Source organism: Tamandua tetradactyla, chromosome 7 (assembly GCF_023851605.1).
Source record: "Tamandua tetradactyla isolate mTamTet1 chromosome 7, mTamTet1.pri, whole genome shotgun sequence".
Classification (NCBI taxonomy): Eukaryota; Metazoa; Chordata; class Mammalia; order Pilosa; family Myrmecophagidae; genus Tamandua; species Tamandua tetradactyla.
Genome location: NC_135333.1, coordinates 40,885,913 through 40,898,399, shown reverse-complemented (window position 1 = coordinate 40,898,399; position 12,487 = coordinate 40,885,913). Strand labels below are relative to the sequence as shown.

The 12,487-nt window shown below is 40.9% G+C and overlaps 1 protein-coding gene across 3 annotated transcripts in view; it reads right to left on the bottom strand.

Moving 5' to 3' along the window:
• Positions 1–12,487, bottom strand: part of TRMU (tRNA mitochondrial 2-thiouridylase) — a 28,159-nt gene that overhangs the window by 8,560 nt on the left and 7,112 nt on the right. Inside the window, exons 2-4 of one of the 3 annotated variants that reach the window (XM_077169189.1) lie at positions 10,273–10,438; positions 5,228–5,334; positions 990–1,112 (exon numbers count right to left, since the gene is read on the bottom strand). In XM_077169189.1, the coding sequence (XP_077025304.1) occupies positions 990–1,112; positions 5,228–5,334; positions 10,273–10,438 (396 nt within the window). Of the gene's footprint in view, positions 1–989; positions 1,113–2,447; positions 2,527–5,227; positions 5,340–10,272; positions 10,439–12,487 lie in introns of those variants that run through there. The other 2 variants (XM_077169190.1, XM_077169191.1) reach the window with 2 other exon arrangements.

Here is a 12,487-nt window from a genome sequence, read left to right as displayed (position 1 = left end):
CTTCCTGACAAGGTGTACCACTACATGACCCTAATGTCCTCATGCAGGGCTTGGGGACCAGAGTGAAAAGCACAGCTGTGGACTGGTACAGCACAAAGAACACACTGTGGAGACAACAGCACTGACTCAAGTCCGGGTTTACCCCTGTGGTATCCAGGACAAATGACTTAAACCAATCCTCAGCTTCCTTGTCTAAAAAAAGGGGATGAGACTGTATCTTTTAAGATGGCTATGAGGACTAAAATGAAATGTATACATGGAAAGCACCCCTTGCACTCTCAGAGACTGATTCTCCAGAGTGGGAAGAGGAGACCAAGAGTAGGGCTCAAGACAACTCTGGGATTCAGTACTGCTAAGTGACTGTGAGGTCGGTGTCATTTTTTTTTTTAACACATAAATGCACACAAAGGACAGGCCAGATTTTCAGTTCCTTGTTTGATATTTACATTTTTTTATATAAGGGGAAACTGCTCTGAACTTTACAAACTGATAAACATATATCATCTTGGCAAACAGAGTTACAAAGCCTGGCACTAGGCCTGTGCTAAAAATATCAGGTCTTATCACTCCTGCCATCCAAAGTATCCCTGAATCTCACAGCTCTAAGACCTGATGTCATGTAGCGAGGCTCTGGCTGAACCAGCAGTACTGCAAATGTTACTGTTCACATTTCCTCAAATATTATTTGAATCTTCAAATCACCAACACGTAGTCTAGAACTGGACAATGAATCACTGACCCAATTTTCCACCAGCCCCTGCTCTTGCACCCAACTTGCTTCTTGAGGCTAATCACAAGGCCTCAGCAGGGAAATGGCCCTCTTGCTAACTGTACTTTTCACATGCAAAACCAAAACAAATGGGCCAGTTTAGAACACACCCAGAAAAGGATAGCAAGTATGCTCAGGTAACAACTCACTGTTGTTTTTTAAAAATAATAACTTTGTTCACAAATAATTTGGCTCTGACCTGGACACCATTCTAACTTACCATTTCTAACTTCAAATCGATTTCTGAAAAGCCCTTCTGGCCTCTTGATGTGCTTTTGCTGAAAGACTTCTTCATCTTCCAGGGAAGTTCTTGCATAGTGACCTGTGGCGATGGCATCTGCTCCTGTGAGATTTTGAGAAACACAAGGATCAGAGCTTTGACTACTCGCTTTCAGAGGCCTCGGGTGGGTGAGTGGGGTGCCGAGAGGAGGGTCTGGGACAAAGCCTCACACTAGACAGTCTCCTCACTCTCAAATACCTAAATTCCTGGAAATAGAGGTACACTTCAAATTCTGCTAAACAAGTAGCACAGCCTTTAATTCTTCATTTAAATTGAAATAACACTGCTGCAAAGTTATACTGCATCTTTAAGAGCCTTTCAAAGGTTATTATCTATGCAATCATTCATTCCAGTTTAAGGAAATAATCAGAAATGCACACAAAGATTTAAGTATAAAAAGCTCATTTCAATGTTTTTTATGCTAAGGAAAAATTGAAAATAATGAAAATGGTTAAAATCAGGAGAATCTGAGTAAATTACAATGTCTTCACAATTGATACTTGTCAAAAAGTTTTAATGACATGGAAAATGCTTATAGCATTGCTTAGTAAGGGGGTAAAGTATATATAGTAATGTGCCAGTTTGACAGGATTATGTACCCTAGAAAAGCCATGTTTTAATCCTTATCCATCTTGTGGCGGCAGCTGCTTCTTTTAATCCCTATTCAGCATTGTAGGTTAGAGACTTGATTAGATTATCTCCATAGAGATGTGGCACGCCCAATTGTGGGTATTAACTTTTGATTAAAGGAAGATGTGACTCCACCCATTCCAGGTAGGGCTTGATAGTTTACTGCAATCCTTTAAAAAAAGGAGACATTTTGGAAAAAGCTTCAGAGCCATGAGAACCACAAGAGCCCATGCAGCCAGAGACCTTTGGAGATAAAGAAGGAAAACATCCCTGGGGGAGCTTCATGAAACAAGAAGCCTGGAGAGGAAAGGCAGCAGACATCGCCATGTTTGCCATGTGCCTTTCTAGTTGAGACAGAAACCCTGAACAACATCAGCCTTTCTTGAGTGAAGGTAACCTCCTGTCAGTGCTTTAATTTGAACATTTTTTTATTGACTCGCTTTAATGTGGACAATTTCACATTAAATTTCCCCTTTTAAAAGCCATTCTGTTTCTGGTATATTGCATTCCAGCAGCTAGCAAACTAGAATAATTACCACTTCATATTTTTAATGCACAGGAAAAAAGACAAAGGGAAAATCTCAGGTCAATTCCTTTGATTCTGGGAAGTGAAATTATAGATTTAGAAACTATAGATATTTTCCTCCTCTTTTCACTGTTTTACAGGTTTAAATTTTCATTAATAAAAATGTATTATTTTATCATATTGAAGAACCACCAAACATGTTCAATTTCTTCTTTCCACATTATGTAAAAAAGTGAAAGCACCTGTGAAGGCATGTATTGTCATAATAACCATTTCATTGTCTGAAAATTTCCTTTATTCAATATTGCAATTCACTTCTTCCTGGAAGATATGACAGAATTTATTCAGTACCTTAACCAACCAAAGTAGCTCAGTATAAAACAAAAGACAGAGAAAAAAATCAATGTTGTACATGTACATTACCTGAAAAAGTACATTTAGGAGTACATTATTATATCTTGCATGATTTTTTATTAGAAAATTAAAACCCTACTTTAAATTTATTTATTTAAAGACCCATCACTTTTACTGCTAAAAGAATAGGATTCTTCTTTGAAAAGCTCTAAGATACCTGAAGTTTAGGTTTCATTTATGTTTAGTCTGTGTTGTACTGTTCAATCAATTCATTCAAACCTAGGACAACTCACTGCAGAAATTTCTTCCAAAGCATTCCCAACAAATGGTTACCTAAGGACTCTCTGAAAAGTGCTGGTGACAGGGAGATTAGACTCTCCAAAGGCACACATTCCGTTTCTGAAGAGCTCTGTTTGTGTCTCTGCACTTAGCAAAATCTTTCTCTTGCCAATCCTAATTCTGCCCACTGATGTCACACACAAAGAATGCAATGTTAATTCATACACTTGAAGGCTGCTTAAATTACAACCCCCAAGGTGAACTCAACAGTTCATCAGATGGCACATTTCCAGACATCTTCAAAATCAATCCACGCTCCATGAATCTGTCACTCCTCTGGAACAAACTGAACTCATGTATGTCACCAAATGTGGGTTAGCCAAGGTTGACCATGGCCAGACTATCCCCTGCCTTCATCTATCCATCAAGATGGTAAGTCCCCAAGAGCTTAGACAACCAGACCACACTACTGGCTTATGGTTAGCGTGAGGTCAACACAACTGGCCAACAAGCCAGGTCTTTCCAATGTTGTACAGGAGAATTAATTACTGATATGAATTAGCAAATTGTATTTATCTCAACTATGTTTTTGGTGTTAGACCAACATTCAAATTTGTCAAGATTTAATTTGGTTTTTTGTTGTTTTTATAAGCATTTTTAAACGTTTTTTACTGTTAAATGTAACATACATACAAAGAAAAGAAAAAAGAGTAATGATTTTCAAAGTACACTTAATAAGTATTTTTTGCCTACCAAATTCCATGAACCAACTTTTCATCAGCATCTCAGCTTTACGTCATTTACAAATCAGATCTGCAAACCTTCTTTGTCTGCACTGAATTCTTTACTAAAAGTACGGACAGGACAGAACTGAGAATCATCTTACAACACTACAGTGACTGTATGCCTTGGGACATATGGCCATATATGGCAGGGCTATGGAACAGAGCAAACTGAGAGGCCAGTATTTGGAACTTCAGAAACTCCCTATAGTGCCCTCAAATGCAGGGGACAGAATGAAGGACCTGGAATTCACAAAATACAGAAACAAAGAAAAAAAGAAATAAAACAATAATATATGTATGTGTATGTGTGTGTGTGTGTGTGTATACAGCAACAGAAACCAAGAGGTAGTCGAAGAAAGCAATTCAGAAATCAGGAAGGGTCAACAAAAAGGAGTAGGGATGCCCCAGTAGGTAGAGGGAATGTACAAAGAAGAAATCTGGGAACAGATGAAGTCTGAAGATTACAGTGGGCAGTCAAGTTGTAACAAGGTAGCAGTGTCCTGACCATAAGGGCTTCTAGAACAGGCCACTAAGAGGCTTCAAGTACAGAAATGCAAAATAGAGACCCAGGATTCAGAATCAAGGCACAGACAATAGACGTTCCTTGGGACAAAGCAGAAACCCATCCTTGGAAGAAAGAGAAAAGGTCTCAATAGGATGAGAAAAATAGATGGCAGAATGCTGAGTTTCCTGAGCCCAGAATTAGGGCTCCAGTGACCTCAGTAGGGATTTCTACTGATCTCTACTCCTTTTTGTCTATTGTCTGTTACAACTTGACTGCCCACTGTAATCTTCAGAGAGCAAAATGGGTGGGAAGAGGGCAAGGGGGATAGAAGATGCTGTAACAGGGACCCATGTAGGATCACCCAGGTTATACACAAGGTCCCGCAAATTAGGCTAGAGACAAGTTCATCTGAAAGACTAAATGCTGTTCTCTTGTTGTTTCCTTGTGGGCTGCCATGCTCTCTCAGCACCGCTTTGGCTCCTGGATTAAGGGACCTTCTTGTGAAGTGGTACAAAGCCAAAAAGAAAGAGCAGACCCCTGTTTTTGCTGCCTGGTACTCTCCAAGCATGCGCCTGTCCATCTGGTGTTGCTCTTGCTCTATCCAGGTCTTGAAAAGATCTTTATGTTGTCTTTATCAGTTTCCCAAAATTCTATCCTTCCAAGCATATTTACAGATTAATCAGCTTTTGTTTTTTTAATGCCCTTTTTGTTGTTGTTGCTATCTCATTTAAAGTTACTAAGAATTCAATATCAGAATCTCATTCAAGGCTCTCCTGCTCCTCCTGGGCCATCATCACTTCAGCCATCAGACACACCTTTCCTCACCGTGGCTGGAAGCCAGTTTCCTGAACGTGAGTGCACATGTCCCTACACCTAGGAGGTTCAGGGCCAAGCAGCCATGCCCTCCTCTGAAAGGGCCTTTCATTTGCACATCACTACAAGTTCTTTCTTACTCAAATAAAATACAGAATACAGTAAGTCTCACTGCTTCCTCTCCTTCCGATAGATGAAATTGTTTACAAGGTTTTGGCCTCTATCTCTGAAAATCTGAAAAACCATAATTTTAAAAACATAAATGAAAATAATCCAAATTACTTACCAAGATTATCCACAGCATAATGAAAAAAACATTTGAATTTGATACGTTTGTTGCAAACTATATCAGGATTTGGAGTCCTCCCTTTTTCATACTCACTTAAAAAATCACTGAAATAAAAAAGAAAAAGATTTCATTTCTAAGTGTGAAACATTCCTCAAAACATAAATTGATTAAATTACTTGTTTAGAGTTTCTCCTTGTAATAATGAAGCTATAATTCTCTTTCTACAAAACAGGAGGGTTTCAGTAAATATTTTCATCAAACATCTTTTTATAGCCAGCTGCATTTTCCATGTAATCTATGATAACTAATAAACCTGGGTAAATAATAAACAAGGTATTATTAGCTGCTTGTGCTTGAAGCTGTTATGGACCCCAGAAAAGGCCAGGTTCTTTTAATCCATTCTTTTGGGTGCAGGCCTGTTGTGGGTGGGACCTTTTGGCTAGGTTATTTCAACTGAAATGTGACCCACCCCATACAAGATGGATCTTAATCCTTTTACTGTAGTCCTTTATGAGAGGATAAAGGATAGGAAAAGCTGAGAGCTCAGAGAAAACGACCAGCAGATGCCAGCCATGTGTCTTCCCATGTGGCAAAAGTGTCCCAGATGCTGGTGGCCTTTCTTCAGAAGTAGGTATCCTCCTGCTGATGCCTAAATTTGGACATTTTCACAGCCTTAAAACTAGTAAATTTGTAAGCTAATAAATACCCATTGTTTAAAGCCAGTCCATTTCTGGTCTATTGCATTTCAGCAGCTTTAGCAAACCAAAACTACTGTTAGTATTAGTTGTTACCAGTGGCCACTCCGTCTCCCCAAAGGCTCACAGGGCAATGTGTGTCAGGATGGGAGTGAAAAAGGGGTTGTGTAGCAGAAAAGCTTAGCATACCTATAGTTATGCCTAAGAGTCACCTCTGGAAGACCTCTTTTGTTGCCCAGATGTGGCCCCCCTCTCTAAGCCCAACTCTGCAAGTGAAACCATTGCCCTTCCCACTATGTGGGGCAGGACAACTAGAGATGAAAGTCTCCCTGGTGGTCTGGGAGATGACCCTCAGGGATGAGCCTAGCCCTGGCACCATGGGATCAATAATGCCATCCTGACCAAAAAGGGGAAAGGAAGTATAACAAATAAGGTATCAGTGGCTGAGAGAGTTCAAATAGAGCCGAGAAGCTACTCTAGAGATCTCTCTTACAAAAGCTTCAATTAGACATTGCTACTATCATAACTTACCAACCCGAACCAAAATTATTCCTACCAATCCTAAAGAATACCTAGGGCAATATATAAGATTCTACAAAGATTTCATGTACTAGGGTAACTTTCTAGAAACCTATAACCCTCCAGATGTATTTCTGGACCAGATAAGTCCTGAAATGCAGAGGGGCCAGCCTCTTCAGAACATCGGCTAGTTTCATCTCCCTATCTCATATCATCGGCAGCCCTTTCCAACATGAAAAAGTTAGAATGGCCACAGCCCAAATACCCCTAAAGAGTGGGATAGAAAAATCAAAGATGATAGTGGAGTTATACAGAGAAGACTGGGTTTAACAAATGAGTATGAGTGCTGAATCAGTATACTGATATTTCTTTTAGTCTCCAGTACCTTAGAGCAGCTAGAAATAAAAACCTGAAATTGTGAAATTGCAACACATACCAAACTCTGAAATCTGTTCTACAACTAATTGTTACAATGTACTTTGAAATTTATTGCCTTTTGCATACATCATTTTTCACAAAAGAGAAAAAAAAAGAAAGTATAATACAGAAGGTAGGATTTAACAAATGAATATGACTGCTGAATCAATATATTGATTTTTTTTTTGGTTTCCAGTGTCTTGGAGCAGCTAGAAGAAAAAATGAAAAATTGTGGAACCATAACCCACACCAAAACTTAAAATCTGTTGTATAACTATTTGTTAAAATGTACTTGGAAATTTATTGTTTTTTTAATATATATGTTATTTTTCACAATGTAAAAAAAAAAAGCTTAAAAATAAATAAAAAACGGGAAGTGAGTGATTCACTAACCTCGTGTTTCCTGAATTCTCCCACACAGGAAGGCTTAGATGAGGAAGAGAATAAGTCTGGGGCAAAGTAGAATAAAATAATCAAGACTGACACTCTGGGGCACTATTAGTTATTCTGCAATCTCAGCCTTGGAACACAGTGACCAATAATTAGGGCAAAAATCTTTTGTCTTGGACCGCACTTGCTTCTAAAGACCACCAGGTCACTGGGTGCTGAGAGTGGGTTAGAGATTCCTAAGCAAGTAGATTTCTGCTCTAACAGCTGATTGGACAAGGGAGAAAGCTGAAACTACACTAGCAAAATTTAGCAAGAACTTCAAAGTCTTATTCACTTTAGAAGGGTTAGGATGTTTTATTTCAAGAACTTAAAAGTGGATGTATTTCTGGTATTTGTGATTTTTTAAATTCAATCTAAAGCTTTCCCTTGATCAATAGAGCCACAAAAAAAAAATACTGAATAAAAGAGTGATATTAATAATGGTGATCAACACAACTATGTGATGATATTGTGTGCCACTGTCTGTACATATACCATGTATGGACTGTATATATGTGAAGATTTGTCAATTAAAAAAAAAAGTGGTACTATGAAGACAAATCAAAAATCTGCATTTATGTGTATATCTTCAACTTTAGTAGGTAATTACCAAACTGTTTTCCTAAGTGGTTCTACCATTATCATTCACCCTAGGGAAGTATAAAAACTCCTGTTGCTCCATATCCTTAACAATACTTTCCACTTTTTTAAGCTGTTAGAAGTAGTACACACAGAGGTCCAATAAACAGTAAACAACTTCTGTCTTTCTCTGTGTATGGCCACTGTCCCAATAGACCTTTTCTACATAACAAATATTGACTAAATGCCACAAGAGACTTAACATTTATACTAGTTTATGAAATAAGTTAATCATTTTCATAAACTGTATGTATGTTATGAGCAACATAAAGGAAAAAGTATCAGTTGGCAGTAGCAAAGACAATAGGAGGTGGGCACAGCACATTTAGTGAAGGAAGAGAAGTAATTCCTGCATTTTGTGAGGGGAATATTAAGTAAGAACGTTTGGACCATGAGGTCTGAAGGCCAAGTGGGTCTTGAAGGAAAGAACTTGGAAGAAATTTCTAAGCTAGGGAACATGGCCAGAGTGGCGAATGCTCAGAATAGGGAGCTCCATGAGCACAACTATGACTACCTCCAGAGGCTAGGGCAAGGCAGGCCAGGTTAGAATGGAGGCCTACTGGCTCAAGCCCAGAGGCAGCCCAGCAAACGGGAGTTTACTTCTCCAGTGGGGCCATCTCCTTTCAGTCCCTGACAGGCAGAATCCAAGTCCAGGGCCATGAAGAAAAAATAAGAAAGAAGAATACAGAAAAAATAAGAAAGAAGAATACAATACAAATACAGTAATTTGTTTCTAACTTGCTGCAGTACTAGTGATAAGTCACACCACCTGTATGGCCTCAGGGTGAGTTTACCATCCACTCTCACATGCTGTCAGAGTTTAGCAATAGAGGGTAAAGCTTAAATGCACCTGGATGTCTTGCAATCACCCCAAACCCTACAACACTCAACACCAATCCCCCAAATCAGCTGCCCCAACCCATCCAGATTTGATTTTGAGGCCATCACTGTTTCCCCTTTTTCTTGCTCCCTTGGAGGCCCACCACACTTTCCCAAATGAAACCTGAGGAACTGTTCTCATCTGAATTAAGTGATGGGCCTGTTAAAATGCATCCAGGGCCCATCCCAGATCCAGGTTCAGCAAGTGTGCTTTAGCCTAACAAGCTTTCCCAGGAGCCCAACGGGCCTGTCCCCTAGCGACCTGTCCAGCCAGCCTTCTCTGCTATACTCCCCACGTTCTTCCAAATCTCCACCAGCAGCATTTCTTTAGATTTTCTGCCACCAGCCTTCTCCCACAATTCATCCTACACTTGGCTGACAGATTCATCCTTTTAATAACAAAAATAACTATATTTACTGAATACACTGTGCTAAGAATTTCATATAAAATTTTATTCCATTCTTACAATCCTGTAAGAACATGAGGCGTTAGCATTATCCCCATTTTAAAGATGACAAAACTGAAGATTAGAAATTGCCCAAGGTCACACAAATAAGTGGTAAAATCAGGATTGAATCCAAGGCTTTCCTAACTCTAAAGCCCATTCACCCAAGCACAGCCCACTCCTCTGCAGGGGCCACTGCCACCTTGACATCTTCAGTGGCCACTCAAAGCACACAGACCAGTCAAGCTTCGGCATCTAGCCTGAAGTATCCTCCTCTGCAAGAACCAAGCTTCAGCCAAATTTTTCAACATTCCCGAAATAAATGACAGGCATTTCTCCTCCTAACCTCTGCTCTGGCTGCCCTGTTTGCTACCTTTTGCTATTTCCATCCCCTCCTTCACAGCCAGTTCAAAATCTACCTTTTCTATGAAGCCTCCCTGACCACACTCCCACAAATTCCCCCACCTCTAAACCTGAAGCACTTTTAACGTAACCAAGGCAGCAGTCCCTACATGTTAGCCACCACCACCACCGTTATGTTCCCAGAATGTAACACAGTGTCTAGTACATAGTAAGCACTTAATGGTACTTGTTGTTAGGGAGTGGATCACGTAACTTTTTCTCGTATCCCACTCCCCTTCCCCCACAGTCACTGTCCTGCATCGTCCATGCACATCAATCTACACGTTGTGCCATCTTCCAGGAGAGAACCCAGTCTTAGCTTCCCTACCCCAATTCAGCAGCAGAAACATCACAAGGCTCAACAGGGCATTAAGTACATTTTAGGACGGGGGCAAAACAGACATAAGAGAGTACAGGGGTACTCTGGGATCCAGGCTTACCTATAATCTGGAGGTCCCTGGGGTGGCAGAGACCTCCCTGACTTGGTCTTTAGTTCTTCCCAACAGCTCTGGACAGCCTGGATGGGATGTCAGCCTGGTTAACCAGGGCAATCCTTCCATTCAAAAGGATTCACATGGATAAGGAAGCCCTTGAAAATTCTGTAAACTGCACTCACCTGAACACTTCATTCCAATACTCCTTCACATAGGACACCTGATGAAAAGGGAGGTCTAAAATTTTACAAACTTTGTAAGCATCTTCACAGTCTTTGTCAGCAGTGCAAACTCCCTGCTCATCCAATGAATCCCAGTTTTTCATAAACACTCCGGTTACTTGGTAACCTGGGTGAAGGAAGAAGGATAAATTAAGAGAATCCATAAACCTGACTGTATTAGTTAGGGTTCTCTAGAGAAACAGAATCAACAGGGAACACTTGCAAATATAAAATTTATGAAAGTATCTCACGTGACCGTAGGAACGTAGAGTCCAAAATCCACAGGGCAGGCTGTGAAGCCGATGACTCCGATGGATGGCCTGGATGAACTCCACAGGAGAGGCTCACCAGCCAAAGCAGGAATGGAACCTGTCTCCTCTGAGTCCTCCTTAAAAGGCTTCCCATGATTACATTTAACATCACTAATTGCAGAAGACACTCCCCTTTGGCTGATTACAAATGGAATCAGCTGTGGATGTAGCTGACATGATCATGACCTAATCCTATGAAATGTCCTCATTGCAACAGACAGGCCAGCGCTTGCCCAATCAGATAAACAGGTACCACAACTTGGCCAAGTTGACACCTGTCCCTAACCATGACAGTCCACCCCTTGACAACTTGGTACCAATATATATATATATATATCACCTTAGACCATACTTAATTTCCAAATGAAAACAAATAAGCACACATTTTTTTTCTTTTACCTGACAATACTCAACTGTCCTGCATATAACTGGAAACACATTAAATCTCTCCAGAATAGCGTGCAAATCCTTGGGCAACATTCATTCTTAAACTTGATATCTTACAACTTAAATAGTATAACATGAACAAAACAGCATTACAGTCCTCGTTTCTGTAACTGATCACGTGGTCGAAGTTCATATTTATCACTACCTTCTTCCACTACCCATTCCATGTTCCCTTTCCCCTCAGCAAGCACTTCAGCTGGCCGTGGTTCTTTGCCTGGTGGGGTGACCCAAACCTTCATTCCTGAAGTTTCAGAGCCATTAGTAGTCCTGCCTGGATTGTGTTGTTGCAGTTTTCCATTGATTTTAATCACAGGGCATGGTAGTACTAATAGACGCCCCAGGGGATCTCCTGTATTCCAAGAAAACTCTTCTTAACCTCCATTATGTAGTTGCAGTCCTACTTCCTTCTGATAGTCAGGGTCAATTACCCCAGACATTAATGTAATCCCCTTCTTGGTGTGTTGATCCAGAGGCATAAGTAGCCCAAAGTGACCAGGTGGCAATCTTAACTTCCAGTTCAGTGGTATCACTGTTGTTTCTCCTGGAGGAAGCACACCCCATTTTGGAACTAAAACCTGTAGACCAGTAGAACTCAGGGTAGCAGGGACAGGAAGCAAAAATTTTCCTAGTGGATCACTAGGGGTAATAGTGAGTGGCACCATACCCATTTCCACCCCTTGGTTCCTGGACCCATGGATCCTGGCTATGGGAGAAACAGCACCATACAGCCGACGCTGATTCAGAGCATACACAGCTTCCTGGAGAACATTACCCCAGCCTCTCAAGTTTTTGCCACCTAGTTGGCACCGTAATTGAGTTTTCAAAAGGCCATTCCACCGTTCTATCAATCCAGCTGCTTCTGGATGATGGGGAACATGGTAAGACCAGAGAATTCCATGAGCATGTGCCCCTTCCCGCACTTCATTTGCTGTGAAGTGTGTTCCTTGATCCGAAGCAATGCTATGTGGAATACCATGATGATGGATAAGGCATTCTGTAAGCCCACGGATGGTAGTTTTGGCAGAAACATTGCATGCAGGGAAAGCAAACCCATATCCAGAGTATGTGTCTATTCCAGTTAGAACAAATCGCTGCCCCTTCCATGAAGGGAGTGGTCCAATGTAATCAACCATGTAGCTGGCTGGTCACCTCAGGAAATGGTGCCATATCAGGGGCTGAGTGTGGGTCTCTGCTGCTGGCAGATTGGGCACTCAGTAGTGGCTGTAGCCAGGTCAGCCTTGGTGAGTGGAAGTCTATGTTGCTGAGCCCATGCATAACCTCCATCCCTACCACCATGACCACTTAGTTCATGAGCCCATTGGGCAATGACAGGAGTTGCTGTGGAAAGAGGCTGACTGGTATCCACAACGGGTCATCTTATCCACTTGATTATTAAAATCTTCCTCTGCTGAAGTCAC